At 45.7% G+C, this 22,107-nt stretch overlaps 1 protein-coding gene across 14 annotated transcripts in view; it reads right to left on the bottom strand.

Moving 5' to 3' along the window:
• The window catches only part of RBFOX1 (RNA binding fox-1 homolog 1), a 1,452,832-nt gene that overhangs the window by 167,456 nt on the left and 1,263,269 nt on the right, over positions 1-22,107 (bottom strand). For 13 of the 14 annotated variants that reach the window (XM_044233296.1, XM_044233305.1, XM_044233301.1 and 10 more), the window contains one exon: positions 7,530-7,772. In XM_044233296.1, coding sequence (XP_044089231.1) covers positions 7,530-7,772 — 243 coding nt within the window. Of the gene's footprint in view, positions 1-7,529; positions 7,773-14,546; positions 14,830-22,107 lie in introns of those variants that run through there. The other variant, XM_044233299.1, reaches the window with a different exon arrangement.

Raw genomic sequence — 22,107 nt, 5'->3', positions numbered from 1 at the left:
TAATAATTTAATTTATAATTAAATTAAAGCTAATTTAATAATTTAGTATAATAATATCAACAGTAGCAGAAGCAGCTAATGGACAAAAAGGAATGCACTGAGTTTTCTCCACACCTCAGCAACACACCTGGCTTCAAAAGCAGAGCCAGTCTTTAAAGAGGATGAGAACAGGGGCACCTGGGTGGCTCAGTGGGTTAAAGCTCTGCCTTTGGCTCAGGTCATGATCCCAGGGTCCTGGGATCGATCCCCGCATCGGGCTCTCTGCTCAGCAGGGAGCCTGTTTCCTCCTTTCTCTGCCTGCCTCTCTGCCTACTTGTGATCTGTCAAATAAAAAAACAAATAAAATCTTAAAAAAAAAAAAAGGAAAGAAGGAAAGAACGAAAGGGGGGGATGAGAACAAGAAATCACTACCAGCCAATGTCTTCACTTATTAAACGTATTAAGGAACCCTGGAGACCCAGTTGACATTACAGTTGGCAGAAGCTGAGGGTCAGGGACTTGGTTCCTTAAGGAGTTCCTGTCCCTGTCAACAGAGCCCGGAGCTCGGGGACCTAGCTCTAGCATTTTTTCTCCCATCAGATCCCGGAGCTGGTGGGAGACTTTACACAGACTGTAGAGGGGTTAAAAATAGAAGTTGAGTTGCTATTGGAGATACATGGAGAATTCACTACTTGCAAATCTCTAATTATAATATGTCAAGAGTAAAATACCTTGTCAGGAGCGGTAGCTCAGAGAACAGAATATTGACTCTGTCAACACAGTGATCCACGACTGTTTGGAGGCCTACACCGAATAGACATGCGGCAGAAACATGTCCTGCAGGGACTCATCTCAGCCCTTGGGCAGAGGATGACCTGCTAAGTCTTTTCTGTCTGTACTTTCCTCGGCTCTGGGTGCCTCCCGCTCCCCTTTTACAGATTCTGCACTTCGTGTTAAATCATGTGCATATATTAGATGTTCTTAGAGCCTACCAGATGGATGGATGTTTTCTCGTACCCAAAACTACTCGGTTTCTCAAAGAAATGATGTCCTCGACAGTGCCCTCAGACTGGCATTAAGAACCATCAGAGTTAGGGGGACTCCAGGCACAATGCAAGCCCGTGGAGAGTGACCTAGACGAGCTAATACGGGGCCGTGGATCCTAGGGTTGGGAGAACATGGGTCTGACCCACTTAGAGGTGAAATTCCTTCTTAACGCAGAACCTGGAGGGAAGGGAAGACGTGCTTGGTAAACGTGTGAGGATGCAAAGACATTTGGAAATCCACTTGTCATAGACCATGTTCTGCTTGGCCGGGTCAGGAAAGTCCAACTAACAAGTAGGTCAATGGCAGCAGATGCACCTTTCCATCTTGGCCAAGACAGAAAAGCATATGCACGAATCATGTGTAGTAGAAAACAAGACAGCCTCTTTTATGTTTCTGTCCCTCCCCAACGTCGGGTTAAGCCCCCTCCTTCAGTTCAGAATGGTTCTCTTTGCTTTGAAACTTTTTGTGACAGCGTGTGTCACCTGAATGTTGCTGGAGAAAACAAAGGGGCCGGCTAACCAACCGTCCCCAAAGTCACACTCTCCTGGCTTGGAGGGAAACCCACTGCCCCTCAGACACCCTAGGAATCATCTGAGCCAGATTCTTAGCACGTCTGTCCAAATTCAGGAATCACTGTATTGCTCCCCAAATCCCACTCTGTCAGCTGAAAACATGAAGGCAACAGAGAAGGAACTCCTCACAGGGTTTCCTGACTTGGAGATTTCTCCGTGTTCCTGACCCGTCCACTCCTTCTACTTGCCGTGGTCTGAACGTTCGTGCCTCTCCCTCCTCCCCTATGCCACTCACATTTTGTAAACCTAAAGCCCCAGGGATGGTGTTAGGAGGTGGGGTGTTAGGGGGTGATCAGGCCATGGGGGGGCCCTTCATGATTGGGATTAGTGTCGTTACACAAGAGACTCAGAGGACTCCCCCACCTCTCTGTCGTGTGAGGACACAGTGAGAAGGCCTAGCTATGAACCAGGAAGGAGACCTCACTCGACCACATTGGCACCTTGATCTTGGGCTTCCAGCTTCCAGACCTGTGAGCAACAACTTTCTGCTCTTTGTCACCCCGTCTGTGGGATGACTAGCCTGAATGGATTAAAACATGCAACATGGGGGGGTTAAGGGGGTAGGAGAAGAATAAATGAAACAAGATGGGATTGGGAGGGAGACAAACCATAAGTGACTCTTAATCTCACAAAACAAACTGAGGGTTGCTGAGGGGAGGGGGGTTGGAAGAAGGGGGGTGGGGTTATGGACATTGGGGAGGGTATGTGCTATGGTGAGTGCTGTGAAGTGTGTAAACCTGGCGATTCACAGACCTGTACCCCTGGGGATAAAAGATATATGTTTATTAAAAAAAATTATTATACCAAAATGGAAAATGTTCTACTTAAAACAAATACATGTTCTATTTAATGTTCTACTTAAAACAAAAACAAACAAACAAGCAAACAAAAAACAACATGTCTCTCCTATTTTAAAACCGAAATGTTCCCCAGATTTTGCAGGAACCTTATTGGTAGTGGTCCAAAGCTGGAAACAACCCAAAGACCCTTCCACGAGTAAATGTATCAACAGACCCTCCACAGAGGGGCCACACAACGGACTTGCTACTTGGCCATGAAAAGCCATGACCTACTAATCTAACAGGTCAGACGAATCTAAAGGCAATGATGCTGAGAGCACGAAGCCAGGCAAAGAGGGTACAACATTCAACTCTGTTGCTCCACACTTCTAGAAACTAAAAACTATGCTGTAATAAAAGCAGCAGATCTGTTGGTCCCCCTGGGGAATGAAGTAGAGGGCAGGGAGGAAGGGCTGCAGAGGGGTAGGAGATGCCTTTGAGGGTGATGGAAATGCTGGTTACACCATCTGCACGGACATCATCCCTCATCAAACTCTGCACTTCTAAATACACGCAGGTTGGGGCACCTGGGTGGCTCAGTGGGTTAAGCCACTGCCTTCGGCTCAGGTCATGATCTCAGGGTCCTGAGATCGAGTCCCGCATCGGGCTCTCTGCTCAGCAGGGAGCCTGCTTCCCTCCCTCTCTCTCTCTGCCTGCCTCTCTGCCTACTTGTGATCTCTCTCTGTCAAATAAATAAATAAAATCTTTAAAAAAATAAAAATAAAAATAAATAAATAAATAAATAAATACACGCAGGTTATTGTGTGTCAATTGTATAGTAATGAAACTGTAAAACATAAAGTACTTTTTCTCCTTTCCTAGGCTACCTGATGTATGTGTACAGCCTTGGTCACCTTCCCTCCTGGGTTGTCATTCCCCATCTCTTGTTCTCTGTCTTTCCATTTGCCCCGTAGGTGCCTTTTCCTTGGCATAAAAGAGGAACCCAAATCCACTCTTGCACAAACTCCTTCCTCTGAACTCTACACTCCTCAGTTGCTCTCTTCTTTCTCTTGAGTGCAAGCGCCTACGATGGGTAGTGCACTCCAACCCCAACCATTCCCATGCACTTCTCAAGTCCTGCCCCCTGGTATCTCTCGTCAACATTCCAGGTACCCTGCTTTTTCCCTGTCTCCAGTGATGCTGGCTTCCATAATGTCTTCCAAGTTCACACCTGCCAGGCAGCCCTGCCAACACTCCTCCCGTTCAAACTCTAGTCTGGAGACCCTATTCACGTCCCACTCAGTAGCCCCTTGCCTTCCGAATCTTGCCACCTGTGAGTGTTTCAGTGACCTGCCTGCCCTTCCCTCCAGTTCCGACGCTTGGCAAATATACCTGTTTAAGGCTCTCCATGCACACAGCTCACGGTTAACTTTGACTAGTGTCTTTCTGTTTAATATCATCCGTGAGAAGATCCAAGGCACCTTATCGTTGACTCTGGTGGGCCCATTCTTGGTCTCTGCATTTGGATGTGGTGCTTCTCCGTGGCTGCAGGGCTGAGGCCCCCGATCTCGGCGTCAGCCACTGAAAAGCCAGAATACCGAGCAGACCAGGGAGAGAGAACGGCTCCCAGGACTCGTCTGCATGGGACTCATCCGAGAGTCCTTCCGTAGGAATCTGGTATGATATCGGGAGCCTGGACTTCCAGGAACCATCACACAAAACTAGAGAACGGACGTGAGCCAAGGAAGAAGAGGCACAGACGGATCCTGTTGGAACCCAGCCCACGTATGCCAAGCACCAACCTGGGTCTGAAGGCAGCCCTCCTTCGAGACTTCTTATTGCATAAGCCAACACGTTTCCTGCTCAATTTTCTGTTACTTGCAGCAGCCAGAAGACTATGAAATGTATGTCCCCTCAACCACGGTACCGAGGCATGTCCCTCAGCAAGTGTTGCTTCCATCACAGAAACACCCTAAAGCCTTAGAAACCCATGCCCTAGACTTACCACATTATAGTCACAACAGAAATGTATCCTATATTCTCTAGCGGACCAAGAATCTCTCTAAGGAAAGAGAGCATGTGTGCTCACCATTTCAAGGCGCTGTAGTGCCTCGGGCGCTGTGGACACCCAACACCCCGTGTAAATGTGCGCTGATCTCTAGAGAGCTCTTTCTGGGACAGAAGGATACTGGGCATCACAACTTCCCAACTGGGTTAAGATCTCCTTTTAGGTGTCATCGCTAACCCTTCCTTTTAAGATTTCATTTTCCTAAGTGGCGGGGGGGTGGGAGGTTGGGGTACCAGGTGGTGGGTATTATAGAGGGCACAGCTTGCATGGAGCACTGGGTGTGGTGAAAAAATAATGAATACTGTTTTTCTGAAAATAAATAAATTGGAAAAACAAAATAAAAAAAATAAAAAAAAAGATTTCATTTTCCTGCTCTTCTGGCTCGAAATTCCTCAGTGGCTCCCTCTTGCTCCTGGTGTGGAATTCTACCCACAGACCACAGCCAGCAGGTCTGTGGGATACAATCTCTCATGATTATTCCCATTTCATGCTTTGCCCCTGTGCCTCTGGACTTTCTTTGCATGCCCTGGACATACTGGCGTCTTTTTAGTTTTTTGAACAAGTCAGGATCTTTTCCTTTCTTTTTTTTTAAAAGATTTTTATTTATTTATTTCACAGAGAGATCACAATTAGTCAGAGAGGCAGGCAGAGAGATGGGGGGGAAGCAGGCTCCCTGCTGAGCAAAAAGTCCCAGGTGGGGGCTCGATCCCAGGACCCTGAGATCATGATCTGAGCTGAAGGCAGAAGCTTTAACCCACCCTCAACATCTTTTCAACCTGGCGACCTTGACCTTGGTGTTCCTTCTGACTGGAGAGCTTATCTTCTTATTTTAAACATCATTTTTTTTGTAGGCAGACAGAGAGAGAGGAAGGGAAGCAGGCTCCCTGCTGAGCAGAGAGCCTGATGTGGGGCTCAATCCCAGGACCCTGGGATCATGACCTGAGCTGAAGCAGAGGCTTTAACCCACTGAGTCACCCAGGCGCCCCTAAACATCATCTTCTTGATGGAAGTCCCAGACTACTCACCTGCAGGCAGTTCCCTTGCCAGTCTTAACCCTCCACGGCACCTGTCTTTTCCTCAAGAGCACAAATCACAATCTGTGTTTATGCAGCTGTTTGACTGACACAAGCTCACTCTATGACTCTCACGCTACATTATAAAAGGAAAGGATCATTTCTGCTCAGTTCAGCCACATCACCTGGTAGGACTCCTGGTCACAGTAGAGGCTTAAAAACATGCACGAATAAATCACTCTTCCAGAGCAGGTTAATATAGTTGGCACATACTGAGGCTTAATAGATAATGTCTGAGTGGACATTATTACATCCTTTTTCAGTTCTAAAAACCTTCTGAAGCCCTGCCAATACTGACTGTCACAAAATAACCAAAAACAAATAAACACCTCGCTGGTGGTTTACACAGTCGGTAACAGACACCTGCTAGACCAGCAAACCCATATAATAAACTCGTCCCTGAGTCGGAACAGCCGGATATACACAGGGAATAGCAACACTATTCACAAAACCCAAAGATGGAAACATCTCAAATGCCCATGAGTGAATGGATGGATGAACAAAAGGGACATAGCCATATAATGGAGTAGTACTCAGTCATAAAAAAGGAACAAAGTACTCACACACACTACAGGGGGGATAAACCCTGAAAGCATTCTATTAAGTGAAAGAAGCCAGAACCAAAAGTTCATATGTCGTATGATTCCATTTTTATGAAATATCGAGAATGGGCAAATCCATTCGGACTGAAAATCCATCCATCCATCTATTTATGGGAATGGCCATGTCTCTGTAATGGGTTGGGGTTTCCTTCTGGGGTGATGAAAATGTTCCGGAACTAGATATGGTGATGGTTGCACTGAGCTGTGAATGTTGTCAACCCCACTGAATTAGAAGCATTAAAATTGTTACAATGGTAAATTTCATGTCATATACGTATTTAACACAATAAAAAAAAAAGGTGAGATGGGCAATAGGCCATGTTAGAATGTATACTATTTTTCAAAACTCTCCGTATTTGACCTTGAAATGAAGTACCAGGTAGCAAAGTAGTAAATGGTTACTTTGAGGGCCAAGAAATAATCTCCTGCTATAAACCAAGAAATTCCCTCACAAATACTGATTTTCCAGAGGCCTTGCAGCAGAAGAAAAAGGTACAGATACAGTTGCCTTCTACCTACAAAATGTTCTAGACTAGGAGCTTGGCCTGCCCAGGCTTCCCACAGAACAAGGTTTCTCAAACGAACATATACATCTTGTGATGTGCATGGTTATTTTAGGTCACGTGCACATGAACAAGTGTTTAATTTTAATAACTATTTTTGTTAAGGCTTATCTTTGATTAATAGCCAACAATGCTAGTTTTTAATTTACGGTGGTGATAAAATGTTTCTTTTTTGTTTGGTTGCTTGTTTTTAATCCACTGAATACATTCACATGTAATAAAATAAACCCTTTTCGGTGCAGAAACTAAACAGCCACCCTCAAAATACAGAACATTCTATGACCTTGGAAAATTCTCCCATGCTGCCCCTTTGTAGCCCAGGCCTCCCCCACCCTATGGCTCGCACAAAACACAGAAGAACATAGGTAAATGTTAAAGGCGTGAGGAAGGCTGAAGAAGCTGAAGAAGACGGGGCTGGGGTGGGGAGAAGGTGCAAAGGGGCCTGAGGTTTCTTCCTGGGTGATGGCAATATTCCAAGATTAGATTGCGCCACCGATGTGCAAATATATTAGAAATCAAGGAATGGTACACCAAAAAATGGTTTATCTCCATAAAGCTGTTAAAATTCCGAAGTGTATGATTCTTCTAAGAGGACCTAATTCCAGAAAAGGCAAGAGGAACAGAACTGAGATGAAAGCTTCCCTTTATGAATAAAGGCAGTTCATGAAAAATGTGTTGATTTAAGTAAGTAATAGGAGAGGAGGCCTCTAGACAGGTGAGTTTTTGCAAGTTGCTGCAACAGCGCCGGCGTCAGGGGCTGCTGGGGAGCAGGAGCCCCCGGCGGATGGGGCATGCCCTGCAGTCACCCCCACCAGCTCGGCCGCCCGAGGACCCGCGCCCACTTACTGTGGCGGTGCCTGACACGGTCTGCGCGCTGGTGTCCGCTGCGCTCTGCTCCGAGTGCGTCTGGGCGGGAGGGTACAGGTTTAACGTGTGCTCAGGGACGGTGGTCTGGCCCGTGTACTCGGGCGCGGGGTGGGGGTGAGGGGCCGTGTATTCCGCCGGGATGCCGTTCTGAGGGGGAGCAAACTGGGCTGAAGCGTAAGGCTGAGCCATTGTGTCCGGGGCAGCTGCTGCTTCCTGATTACCCTAAAAAAAATCAGAAAGGGGGAGAGAGGATGAGAACACTGTGAGAGGGCACCTGACAGACCCCTTCCCTGGGGCCCGAAGACCAGGGCTCCCCGCAACAGTCTGCAGGAGCCGGCACGGTGCCCAGAGCCCAAGGTGTATGCATTATTCCCCTTCCTCTCTGCCAGGCTCCGTAAGGAAATGGTACTCAGCATGTATACAGACATGACCCCATTGCGCGGATGCAGACATGGAGGCTCAGCAAGGTGCAGTCACTTCCCCCTATCTCCCAGCCCCATAGCCAAAGACAGAGGGTCTGTACTCTGCCCCATCAGATTTTTCTGGCAGATCCTCCTTATTTCATTCCCATTTTGGAACATGCGAGCATGTAGTTGTCTCCAGTGACAGCAGCGCCTTGATTTGATACTTAAAATGCCAAGAGAGATTAAATTGAACGTGTGTGTTCTTGAGAGGAGAGACAATTCATCTAAGCATTTGAATTTAATCAAAGTTTTATGTGACTTGGCTCACATAATGGGATGGGGGTTCCTTTTAATGGTCACTGTGTGTGTGTGTGTGTGTGTGTGTGTGTGTGTGTGATGTTCCAATGAAGTGCCAATAAGAAGCAGCCAATGGAAATTCAAGACCTAATTTGGACAAAGATGGCACTCTGTGATACTGTGTTCACCATTTTAAGTATCTTTATAAAATGCTGGACTTGCATCAACCTCATTAGTCAATGCCTCCCCCCCGCCCCCTGCTTTATTTTTTTTTATAAGCACAGAGTATTATATAACAATTCACCCTTCCAATCTAGGCAAAACATGCAGCGTGATCATTATAGTCAAGTCAAAAGAATTTAAAAAAAAAAAAAACCTGACTTCAAATGCTTCCATTTCAGGAAGCTTCTCTCCTTCTCTCCTCCTACCCAGACCCTCATAACTATACTACCCTGCACACACATATACACACACGCGCGTGCACAGGCACACAATGCACACACATGCACACTGCAGCAGAAACTGTAACTCAGAGGTCCAATTTTTTGCGTGATCTCAAGAGATGGGATTGCACATTCAGAGAGAGAGAGAGAAGCTTAGCAATTAAGCATAGCAGATAGCTGCCTCTCCCATTGTCTGTGGTCAATTAGATGTGACTTCAGCCCTCATAGAATGATACCAGGGCAAGAATGTCAGGATTGCTCACATCTCCTCAGTCCCCACCACCAACAATCGAGAGCCTCTCCAGCTAAAGCAACTGGAGTGCCGCGAAAACATTATGACAGAGAAGGGACCAAAAAAAAAAAAAAAAAAAAAAAAAAAAAGTTTATTCTCGGAGCTGCACACAGAGTTTGTGCATTTGTTTAGAGGGGACCTTAATTAGAATGTTAAAGATGACACTTTGGAGAGAACTAAGCTTAGGATAAGTTTAAAACATTTTACAAGTGAAAACATTCCCATCACGCCCTTTCCTCCCCCAGACGAATGTCTCCAAATGTCTATGCCACTGGGAAAGCAGAAATGTGCAGCTATTGCTTGCTTTCTGCCTAACGTCTTTTCCTCGCGTTTGGGGCTGTGCAGGGTCTCTCAGCACCTTCGCTGGATCCCTGCACATGGAGAGTTAACCCTGACCATCGCGGGAAGCCACATTGTCATTGCTGCTTTGTGTGCATTGGTCTTTTCATCAAGAATAACACCTGGTTTCCTGTTAGGAGACACATCCCCTCTCAGCTCACAGAGTACAGATGGGGGCTGAGCCCTGCCTCAACTTACCGCCAGACACGGTCATGTGACCCTGGCTCATCAGAGGGTTTCACGGTCACCGTCAAAGGGACATGGGTTCACCTCCATCTAGTGATCTCACCTCTAGCAACGTCAAGGAGGCGTAATCCGGGGACCTCCCAGGGGTTTGGGGAAGAGGTTCTCTTTCCTCTGGGATTGGCTGCTGTAAAAATAGCACAGCCCCGGGGCTGCCCACAACTGCCACTTGAAAAGGACCCACCTAAAGCAGAAGCCAACTCAGAGGGAAACAAAGCCCAGAAATTGAGAAACAGGTCAACTGAGTCCCAGTGACATCATGTGAAGCCTTGGGTCCAACATTATGTGCAGTTAATAACACCACTGTTTGCTTTAGTTACATGAATCGGTAAATGCCTCAGTTTGTGTCAGATAGTTTTATTTTCTGTTACTTACAACCCAAAGAGTCTGGATTAATAAGAATAGAAACGTTCTCTCCCATTCATAAGCTAACTAGCATCCTTCTCTTCTACAGGGCTGCTCAAGGAACATAGGCCTCAGTACACAAATTCCACACGGTGCCACTTTTTTTTTTTTTTTGGCTGTTGAGAGGTCCCAGAAACTCTGGGACCTTGAGAGCCCTCCAAAGGGAAATTCATTTTGCCAGATTGGTGCTTCTTTGAACTGAAAGTCAGGCTTGTGAAAACTCCAGGCATGGCCCCAAAGGCAAGCAGGAGAAAGCAACAGCAGAGAGATGTTCACACAAAGAGAAAGCTTTCCCTCCTCTGCCTCCAGCAGAAAACACTTTGAGGGGGACATATAGGCCCATGTGGCCTTTCCATACAGCTAAGCATTCTCAGGAAGAGTAACCTGTCCCCCACAGGCTCCCAAGAAACTACAAGGGCTTTCTGGTGGGATCTGAGCTCTCTCTGCGTCGGAAGGAGAAAGGCATCCCCTCAGGAAGCCAACAGTCACTCCATACTCTCCACACCCACAAAGTCTACCCACTCACTGCCCCTCTGCTTGGGAAACCCTCCCTTCTCCTTTGCCTGGCTGGTCTTGACTGTCCTTCTGGGTCCCAGGCCAAGTTCTCCAGCAAGCTTTCCTTGACACTGAGCCCACTTCAGCTGTGTGTCCTCTATGCTCCATTGTGGCTTGTGGTCACATCTCACATAATTCCTAGTGCTGCCACTGTCTGCTTTTTTGTCTGGGAGAGTCCTCAGGGCTGGGGACTATGTCACGTTCTCCATTACATTTCCAGTGTCCCACGGCATGCTAGCTGCAAAATAGGCATTTATCAGTACTTTTAAGTGAATACATGCTCGAATAATGAGCTCTGGGCTCTGAGAAGCTTAACCTGGCAATAGGAATTAGAGTGGCGGGGTAGGGGGAAAAAGAGAGGGATTGGCAAATGACCCATGGGACAAATGTGGCCCACTGGTTGTTTTTTAAATAAAGTTTTATCGAGACACAGCCATGCTCATCATGCTATCATCACAGAGTTGAGTAGTTGTGAGAGACCCACAAAATCTAAACTATTTAGCCATTTTGGCCCTTGCAGAATAGTTTTTAAATCAAGGTGGCAAAGTTATCACTAAATATGGGGACATCAAGTAAGAAGCCACCATTACGGAAGTAATGCTAAGTTTGGGCAGGAGATAAAGTTGGCAGGAAAATCAGAAGAGAGACAAAGTGGGGGGTGCATTCTCCCTAAACCAAGGATGGAAGCTCAGCCAGAGTTGTGGACGGCTGGTGCCGAGGATGGTGCCCAATGGAGACATCTTCTTCAGAATGTGCTTCCCACCGTCACACCTCTGTGCTATACACACTCAGGAGCACACACGGGCTTCGGACTCAGCACAGTGGGCTGCTGAGGGGAAGACCCATGATGGCTTCAGGCTTCTGTGCTCATGGGAAAGGGATCCCTTCTCCCCAGTGCTCAGAAGGCAGGCTGAGGTGTGCTGCTTTCTTCTCAGGCCTAGAAGGTGCCAGGCATTGTGCCAGGCTTGGCGTCAGTACTTCTTACACAGGGCAACTGCTCCCCCGGGGACATCTGACAAAGTGTGCAGACACTTTGGGTTGTTCCCAGTGGGAGGAAAGGGTTGCTGCTCACATGGAGTAGAGAGAAGCCAGGGATGGTGGTGCTAACCACCCTACCATGCACAGAATGGTATCCCCCACAAAGGATGATGCTGCCCCCAGTGTTAATCTCACCGAGATCTAGGATCCCTGGTTTGCATGCATTGCCTCTTTCACCCCATGTTCCTTGGCTGGGAGGGAGACTGCAGTCCAGAACTAGGAAATCATTGGGCAAGGTCACCACCACAAGTGGCTCCTAGGGAAGCCAGGGGCCTAATGGATCCCCAGGTGTCTCCAACCTCAGAAGGCTATTATCACCTGGTGGAAAGATTTGTTCCTATTTTGAAGTAAACAAACCTCTTTTGGTCATTCCTACACCGTGGCCTCAAGACCTGCTACCCACCAGGCGTGGGTACACCGCACGGGGAGTCAGGTGTTGGGATACTTGATGCAGAAATACCAGTGTTCCGCTAGCTAGACAAGTCTCTGGTGCGTGTTAGAGCAGCAGCCTGGAAAATTTGTGCCATCTCAAGCCCAGGGTCTAGCTTCACAAGGTTCTGAGGCTATCCCAGGAAAGGCAAGGGCCAACTGGGGACAGAGCGCCAACCTCTATCCAGCATTGTGCTGTTTTGGCAAACCCAGCACACCACGCTCTAGGGACTGTGTGCATGGTCGTCAAGGAGCCCACAGGTAAGGTTCAAGTCCACGGGGCTTTGCAGGGCACTCCTGCTCTGAAGTCCTCAAACAGATGTTAGTGGGACCCCCTGCAGTTACTTATTAACACTGATAGCCGTTCCAGAGAGACCTTAATTAATATTCTCAACATTTGCACTTTGGGCTAATTACAGCTAATATTTAATTAAGATCATTGTACTTCCTATAGAATTCTTTTTCACCTTCAGATGGCTTCAGAGATATCTTTGTTTCTGTCCTAGTGATGTTCCTGGGTTCTTAGCTTGGCTGAAGTGTGTTTTCTGGAAAAATACATTCACATTAAGGGCACCTTTGGCACTCCAGGTCAAGGAAGATCTTGGGCACGTGACCAGGATCCCGGTTGAAAGCTGAAGTCAACTTCACGTAGGTGAGAGTGACAGACAAAAATTATTTGGAGCATTCCGGCTAGACATTCCCTCATTTGTAGAAGCTGCCTTCTTTCTTCTACTCCAATGCCAAACCCCCACCTTTCCCTAAATAAGTGAGATGATCACAGAGATTCTGATATGTACTGAGTCAGGGTGCCTGTGGGTGTCCCGAGGTGGTGGGGAGGGTGATTCTGCTTTGTACAGAACCCCCACATCATCCAGCAAGTGCTGCAAGAGATTTCCAAACCTAACATCAGATGTTCAGTGCCTGAACTTTCCTGGGTTGCTGATAAATACACAAAAGATATTTTTGAAAAAACTTAAGACCTTAGGTTTTCACGTCTGCCCTTGCTCCTATAGAAAGGGATAGAGACTTGTAAAAGACAATAGTTACTAGGAATGTAGAGGGAACTTCCCTGTCCTCATGCCACAAGCCTCAATCAGAGCAGAAACTCAACAACAGCCAGAAGATAGGGGACCCCATCGTTATGCAAGATGCCCCCCCTCCCCGCCGCCATGGGTGGCTTTAGTACTCCAGTTACTGAGATCAAGAGCATTATTAAAATGCAACCAAGTCTGAGTCACCAAAGCAAAAAAAAAAAAAGCAAAAAAAAAAAAAAGCCATTTCAATTTAAATATTTTACTGAAGCATGAAATAGCCAGGATATTGTTGCTATTTTAAGACAAACACCGTAATCTGACTATTAGCACAGTGTGCCGACTCTATTGCAGGCAGACATTCAGAGAGGCGGTCTTCAAACACGGGTTGGGTGGGGGGGATTGCTTCGGTCACTGAAACACCGAGCACCTTTAATCTTCTCTCCGAGGTGGGCTCAGGAGATAGGAGTCAGAGAGAAAATGAGAGCTCCCCCTCCCGCACACAACCCCCCAGACATCGCCCTTTGCCTAATTCACTGCCCCAAGTGGTTTAATAAAGCCATCTTTAAGAGAGTAATAACAGAACAAAGGGGTGGCAGCCCACTAGACTTTGCAAAATATTTTGGCCCCAAATCTAATGCAAACCACATTTCAACCGATAAATAGCCTTTACGTGGCAGAGCGTGAAGCGGGGATGTTCTTTTCCATGTAACTGCCTGACTTTTTGTGAGGGGGAAGTGCCTGCTTTCAGAGCTGCCAAGGTGGGCTTTAAAATAATGAAGTCTATTTCCCTCTGTAGGAGCATGTGTCTCCCCAGCTGTGATTGTCAAACTTCTTGAATTATTCTTTCCCCTTTCAGTTCTGGAATTGATTTGCACACACCCCCCCTGCCCCAACCCGGTCCATTTCTTGCCTGGAAAAACCCCTTCTGGCCTGAACACAGTCCTTCTAATGAAGACATGCAGAGGAATTGTCCGGCCCGAATAAACCACTGATGGTATCTGTACACACAGCCAAGAAAAGCAGCCACTCCCGGAGGGACCCCCGCCAATCCAGACTCAGGGAAACAAGCCTCCCTTCTGGGTCACCTGCAGTTTTCCCTCTTCCTGACTGTTTTACTTTAGTTTTGTAGCCCGGTCCCTTCTACTTCTCTGGCAAGAAATTGCGCATATTCAGAGAAAGCCTCCAGCGCCTGGCTGAAAAGAGCTAAGCTGTATCATGCCCCTGGGGCACTGAGACAAAGAAGAAAATGCAAAATTACACCATTAACCTGCTGGTTCTAAGACCAGCTCAGTTAGACACATCAAGCAGAAAGCTCGCTCTCTCTCTCTCTCTCTCACACACACACACACACACACACACACAAACACTTGGCTGAAATTCCCCCCACCCCCCCACCCCACGCAGGATTCAAGGAGCAGAGTACGGATTGCAGAGAGCAACAGAGACTTAACGCAAGGCAAGACTTCGGCTTCATTCAAATCACAATTTCGAGTGAAATATAAAATCGGGAAAAATACCTGCTGCACCATCCTGCTTCCTTTCTCCTCCATAAACTTAGCAGCTGTTCTAACCCCACACCACAAAGCATCTGCCCAAAGCAAGCCTCAGTTACGAGCGAGGGTGTGCGCTTTGTGCAACGTGTGGATGGCTGGATGTTGAAGGAGGGGAGCCGGGGCCGCCTGGCTGACCTCCCCCTCAACATCTGACTGCTCCCAAAACCAACCCCAGATGGGACTCTTTCCGCCAGCGAGGCCTGGCCCATCAATCACGGCTCGCCCCTCCTCTGGCTCCTGTTCTCAGTTTCAGGGTGTACACTGAGCAGATGATTATATAGAGGAGGCAGAAAACACACACACACACACACACACACGCACGCACGCACACACGCACACACATAGCCACACAGCGCTTGCCTACATTAATAGCTGTTTAAAAAACATTAGAAATGCTATCCTATGCATCGCCTGGAGCTGGAATTTTTCATTACTAAACTAAATATATGGTATGCAAAGTTATGAAATCCACCGGGGAGCTTGCTTACTATCCTATTTTGTTTTATATTTTTGAGAAGGGGGGGGCGTGCCAAGGGTAGCAGGGGAAGAGACAGACAGGATAAAGAAGGAGCTCAGAGACAGAGGGGATGGGGACAGGAAAATTTAAAGCAATGCCCTGAGAAGCGAGGGAATGAATTTATAACAAAGCTGCGTGGTTAATTGTAAATTGATCTTAAAATACTGTAACTGACGGGGGTTTGGAAGATTCGGAAGCCCAGCTCCTTTGCAGACGTGCTGTGTGACCTTAGGCAAGGAGGTGCAATGCTCTGGGCTTCCGTTGTTGCTTCGGCTTAGTCGGGATAATGATGAGTGACTTCACAGTGTGATTGTTAAGGATCAAAATAAAAACCAAATCATAACAACACACACACACACACACACACACACACACACACACACACAGGGCTTGGCTTATAGTATACGCTACATAAACAGGTTCATTCATCACGTGATGATGTAAAACTCAAGACCACCTTTGTCCCTATGGACTATGTGGTCAAGAGGGAAGGCAGGCTCTCAAGACAGGAACCCACAGATGATCCCCAAATTGTCATGGTGATCAATGCTATGAAGGACAAGTCCAGGGGTCTTGCTTTCTCCTCTTCTTGAACTTTTTCTCCTCTTAGCTCATTTTTTTCTTCCCTTTCAAACGAGCAAAAACAAAACTGCGTACAAAAAAATCCCCAGTGATTTCAATGCCAAATGCTGCCTCTTTATTTAAAGCTACAAATACTTTGTTCTTCCTTTATTATTAAAACTACAACAACCAGAGTGAAATGTCAAAACAGTTTCAGATTTATGTGGCCATGTCTTTCCTGCTTGCCGAGGGAGAGTTTCAGGACTCCTACCCACCCTTCCCGTGGACAGCTGCTTATCGCCAAGACGCCTTGCTAAGAAGAGGAGAGATCTCGCTACACTGGAGGGAATGGATGGGGTTTCTGAAGTGATTAAACGCGTAATTAAATTGTGTAACAGAGGAGGGGGTGAGGGCGGGAAAGGCTGTCTGGAAGAATTCAACCTTCCCGCTGGCCTGTCACTAGCTCAGGTAGCCCCTGGGTGATTTTTTTTTTTTTTTTTTTTTAATTCCCAGCTCCCCAGGGTTGGAAAGAAAATCTGGATCAACAGTATCTGTGCCATCCTTCCATTTCCATTTCTAATCACATTCCGGGACACCTCTGATGCAGAATTAAAATAAGCAGCCTGTGAGGATTCTTTACAGGGACATGCTATTCCCCCCCTCTCAGAGCTGTGTAACCACAGAGTGATGGAGGAAATACTCAAAAAACCAACCAACAAATCACTAAATAGAGAGGAACATCTCAGGTAGGAACAACCAGGGAGATGCAATCAGACACCAGTCCTTAGCCAGTGGACCGTCAGAATCTCTTGGGGGGTGGGTGGGTGGGTATTCTTATTAAAAAAAAAAAAAAATTAGACTCCAGGCCTCTACCCCAGATCTACTGCCTTCAGAGCTCAGAGGGTGGGATCTGGGCATGGACGCTGTGTAGAGCTGCCCTGGGTCATTCTGCTACCCTGGGGGAAAGTGTTCTGCATTTTTCAGATTATAGGTGTGATCCCTTGGGCTATAAAATCCATGTAGGGAGTTATCACGCCAACATTGTTTAAATGAAATAAACTACACCACACTGGAAAATAACAGAATAGAATAAAATGATAAGAGTTAGTATTGTTTCATGAAACTTTTATGTGGGCGAATTGGGTTGTGATCTAAAATCTTTTATGGATTGCTGTAAAATACATAAAATTAAAAACACCATGCTAGTAATCTCCAGCATGTGTTACCATTTAACCTTTTACTAGAACAGTGGCTGTAGAGTCAACGTCAAATGATCAGAAGTCCGGAGTATAACAGTAGGATTACTGGCAAGTCATTCAACCTTCATGTGCCTCAGTTCCCTTATTTATAAATATAAATAATATGTATTCTTCTTCCCAATGAGGCTCTTATAATACTTTAGGGGGGGAAATCTACAGGACTCTGCTTTATAATCTAAGAAGTCCCATGAGTACATTTCCTATTGTGGGGATGAAATCTGCCCTCCTTCTATCCAGCCAAGTGTACTGTCTGGAGTGCACATGAAGAAGTATGTCAGGTCCTCACCCCCAAGGGGCCAGGTGCTGTGCTAGGCACTTCAATCCTCACAATCAGCCCCTTTTGCTAGCTAGTATGATCCTCTTTAAAGATACGAGAACTGAGTCTCCAAACAAGTGAAAAATATCTACCACTATGGAATCTAATACTTTAGTTAAGTACCAGGACCAAAATTTGAACCTTATATGGTCTTCTGAAGAATTCCTGCCACTGAATCTATATTGAAATGAGATGGAGATGATGATGATGACGAGGGTGGTGATGGTGATGATAAAGATAGAGATGATGATGATGGTGGTGGTGATGAAGATGAAGATGGAGATGATGATGATGATGTGGTGGTGGTGGTGATGATGGATATGATGGTGGTGATAATGGTCATAATGATGACGATGATGGGGGTGGTGGTGGTGATGGTGATGATGAAGATAGAGATGATGATGATGATGATGACGATGATGGGGGTGGTGGCGGCGATGGTGATGATGAAGATAGAGATGATGATGATGATGATGATGATGATGGGGTGGTGGTGGTGATGGTGATGATGGAGATGATGATGATGGTGGTAATGGTCATGATGATGATGATGATGGGGGTGGTGATTATGAAGATGGAGATAGAGATGATGATGATAAGAAAACTTTTCTTGAGCATTAACTACGTACCAGTCATTGTTCTAAGCACTGAGGATAAAAAACTCAACAAAGGAGCTTTGCTTACATTACCTATTCTAACAAGAACCCAGTACCATTATTCCCTTTCTAAGGGAGCAGGAGTTACTTCCTCATACTCGCAGAACTGGAAAGGAATAGTTGGCCAAATCTCTGAGACTCCTATGCTCTATTTCCTAAAGTAGTTGGAGATGGGTTTGAATCTGACCTCCATTAGGTAGCATACAAACCTTGGTTTGCCTAACTACACCAGCTTACAGAACAGCATTTCTTAAAAAAAGAACTTTGTGAATGCTCTGAGGCCATAACTCACAAAACAAACAAACAACAAAGATAACCTGAATCCATGTCACAGATTCAAGTGAAAGCAATTTGTTTCATTTCACTTCCCTGGCCTCAACAGGGACGCAAGAGAGGCCAGAAGCCATCTTTCTGTGGCTGACAAACACAAGCCCCACAAACCAGCAGAGTGGGCGGCAGGCTTGCAATGACGAGGTGTCATGTTTGCAAAATGTTCCATCCTGAGTTTCCATTTGGAGTCACAGAAGGCAGTGTAGAGGTTGTTTTTCTCAACTCCCTAAAAGTTAGTGACGATCAAATATTTATGGCACTTAGTGTAAGGCAGGAGCCTTGATAACGGTTGCTCGTGAGGTGATATTTCCAAAGGGAAATGTGCTTGTCTCTTAAAAAATTAGCAGCCTCTGGAGCAAGTGAGGATCCCAACCAACAGCACCGGGCACTTAAAAAGATAGATTTTCTCATCTTGCTCGCCATCGCCCCAGGTTCTCGGAGGACCCTGACTTGTCCCTTCAAACCCTTGTCCAAGTTTGATACTCTATACATTTTGATTTTGACATTCTATATATTTTACATTATACGTTTTTTGGATCTGTCTCCAAGGAGACTATAAACTCTATGAGGACAGGAACCTTATTTGTTTTTCTCATCATTTTCTCTAGCACTTCAAACAGTGGCATGTCCACGTACGTATTCAGAAGTTCTGTTGAATGAAAAACCCAAGCCAAAAAGACAAGTCCTTTTGTCTTTTAGCCTTATTAGCACTGAGACATGATCCAACTCAGCCAGCAACATAGGGCACTGAAAAACAAGGTCAAACCATTAAATGTTGCTCTGCACTGTTAAAAAAAAAAAAAAAAAAAAAAAAGTTCTCCACTGGGATATCCCAACATTGTACTGAAGGACTTCTTGTTGGGCAGTTAGGTAACATGGGGTTCACCTGTCTGTATATGAATTAGCTGTGAATGGCTAATTATTATTTCTAATCACTAATTTAAAAAGTAACAGCCAGAGCAGCTGGTATTCACTGAGTTCTTTCTGAGCATTGGGCAATGCTATTCACTATATATAATTTAACTTTATTTCAACAGAAAGTATATTTGCAGTGAACTTGTTGGTACCACACCCATTTCACAGATAAGAAAGCACAAGGTTTTGAAGCTAGTACATGTTCAATGCAGACATCAAATCCAGGTCTCCCAAGTTGCGGTACTTTCAAATATGCTATGCTTGATCTCTTTGTTGGCTAAGATGAAGGATACTTGAAAGGAGTAAGCTGGAACTACTGAATCGACAAAATATTTTCTGGGATTTTCTGGCAAATCCTGGAAGTATTCTAGCCTCAGTAAGAGTCTACCAGAAAGGCATAGGATCTTTTTTCCTGTTTTCCCAAGATTCAGAATCCAAGGGAGTACTGATAGGGTTAATTATGATCATGGCAATTATAACATGATTGATAAAAATAATCATACAATTAGAAGGGCTCATACTATGTAACTGCCACTGCCCTAAACGTTCTGTAAATATAATTCCGTCAATGCAACCCACAGCCCCATGATGTAGTCACCATCTTCATCTTCCTTGTACACAGATGGGTGGCTTTGAAAATCAGGTTAAGCAAATAAGTTGAGGTCACTCCAATTGTGTATGATGAAACTCCTATTTGTACCAATCCAATTCTGAAGTCCAAGCAGGAAGTTGAAAAAAAAATTAGAGGAAGTTCCTATGTACCCTTTACTCAGTTTCCCTCAATGGTAAGGTCTTGCATAACTATAGTACACCATCAAAGTTAAGAAATTGACATTGTAGGACCACAGCTCTATGCTGCTGCAAACACAATGAGAACTTAGGGTAGCACAAGTCCAGCTGTTTGAGTCCTTTGCTATCGATGCCGCGGCAAGGTGGTCACGGCCATCTACCCTGACAGCGGGAGCTGCCCACCCTGTCACAAAGAGAGTGACACAGACAGAAGGACGGATGAACAAGTAGAAAACTGACCAAACAAGTAAGTATTAGCAAAGACTGTTTTCATAAGGAAATGAACAGGCAAATGCATTTTCAATTATAATTCAATAGGGATTTTTTTACCTCCTGGATATGGAGGAAAGCATCAACCTGGAGCACACTTTAACTTTCACACACCACGTCCTCTGCCAGCCAGCTACTTTCTGAAGAAGGGGGAAAAGTTCTCATGGCCATCGCCACTCACCACCACCACCAGGTAACATCAGTGTCAACTTCCTGTTCAAGGTGAATTTCAATGACTTGCACCATTGCGAATACTACTACCATCAGCCTAACCCACAGAAAGAAAAGGATGAATTTTGTTCCCTTAAACAGCTTGCCTCCAGGTACCCTGCAGATATGATTTGGGATGATATCACTGTTACCTATTCCATCATAGTTATCCAAAGGATCCTCTGCCTGCTTCTAAAATGGAAAATTGAGAAATCTGGCGTGAGGCAATTGTCTTTGTAAGAGACAATCAGACAGCACCAAGCAGCTTAGAGAGGTACGAGCCTCACCACGGACCATGAAGGTACCATCAATGTCACCGGGGGTCTGCCACTAGATTTAGAAAATTGGGAGCATTAAGTCACACTGCTATAAAGAGAATCATATACCCTCCTTACCGGGCTGGTGTTACAGATCATGAACTCTTCTGGCAATGAGCAAAGTAAGCATTCTAGATAGAAACACATTGGAGGAGAAGGTACCATTGTCTTGCACACGGATGAATTCAGAATTGTTTCCTTTTGTACCACGTTATGAAAACTAAGTTTTCCATCCATCAGAAAAGTTTACGTTCCCGTGCCACTACTCAACATTTCCATTTCTTTTTTTTTTTTTTTAAGATTTTATTCATTTATTTGAGAGAGAGAGTGAGTGAGAGAGAGCATGAGAGGGAGAAGATCAGAGGGAGAAGCAGACTCCGCATGGAACTGGGAGCCGGATGTGGGACTCGATCCTGGGACTCCAGGATCATGACCTGAGCCGAAGATAGTCGCACAACCAACCGAGCCACCCAGGCATCCAACAACATTTCCACTTCTTTAGTCCTCCTCAAAGATGGATGCCTCCGCATAGCAGATACAACCCCATGACCTTGAGGAGACAGGGCACAGTTAAGACACAGAACGTACCTACTGCCCTCACATGGTCTGTAACAAATTCACAGACTTGAGCACCTGAATATATTCTAATTACTGATTTCCTCATATGAATATCACTGGCCTCTCATAAGATTATAAACTCCTTCAGGGCAGGTACTTCTCGGGTTCATCTTTGATGCTTCTCTCTTCATCTTCCGTATTTTGTAATCAGGTGTTTGACATGATAAATATCTGTTGGCTTGCATTCACCTCACTTGTAGAAAGATGTCTAATCTGGTTACAGCAACAGGCAAAGATGATAAAATATGACCTTGTCTTTCATGGTATATTGCATAAGTTTTAGCCTCTAATAGTTTGCCAACTGGAAAAAAAGGCTGTCATAAAATGAATTATACTTGGACTGGGAAGAAATGAAATTAGGAAAGACTGCCAGAAAGCAAGGGCGATGAACTATTCAAATAGGCAAGAGCGTCCCAGTCAGGCAATTGTTTCAGCTGCTCGGTATTGGGCATCTTCTGGGTGGCAGATCCTGTGCTAGGTTCCAGGGCTACAGTGGTGACAAGGATAGACACAGTCCAGGTCCCTCTGTAGCCACCGGCTGTCGGAGCACATAGGATAGTCCAGAAATTTGCAGTGCAGTAGGATATGTGCCATAAGGAGATAAATGCAAGGTGCTATAGGGTCTCTACTATCCCCGATGGTCTATCAAGAAGGGCTTTCTGGAAGAGCAGATGTCTAAATTGAGAGTTGAAGGTGAGCAGGAAATAACCAGGTGGTGTCAAACAGGTTTGCAAAACACTACGTGGAAGATCAGTTGCATTGATGCA

This window comes from Neovison vison, chromosome 14 (genome assembly GCF_020171115.1).
Source record: "Neovison vison isolate M4711 chromosome 14, ASM_NN_V1, whole genome shotgun sequence".
Classification (NCBI taxonomy): domain Eukaryota; kingdom Metazoa; phylum Chordata; class Mammalia; order Carnivora; family Mustelidae; genus Neogale; species Neogale vison.
Note: the sequence above shows the minus strand (reverse complement) of the source record. Positions and strands in the feature narration are given on the sequence as shown.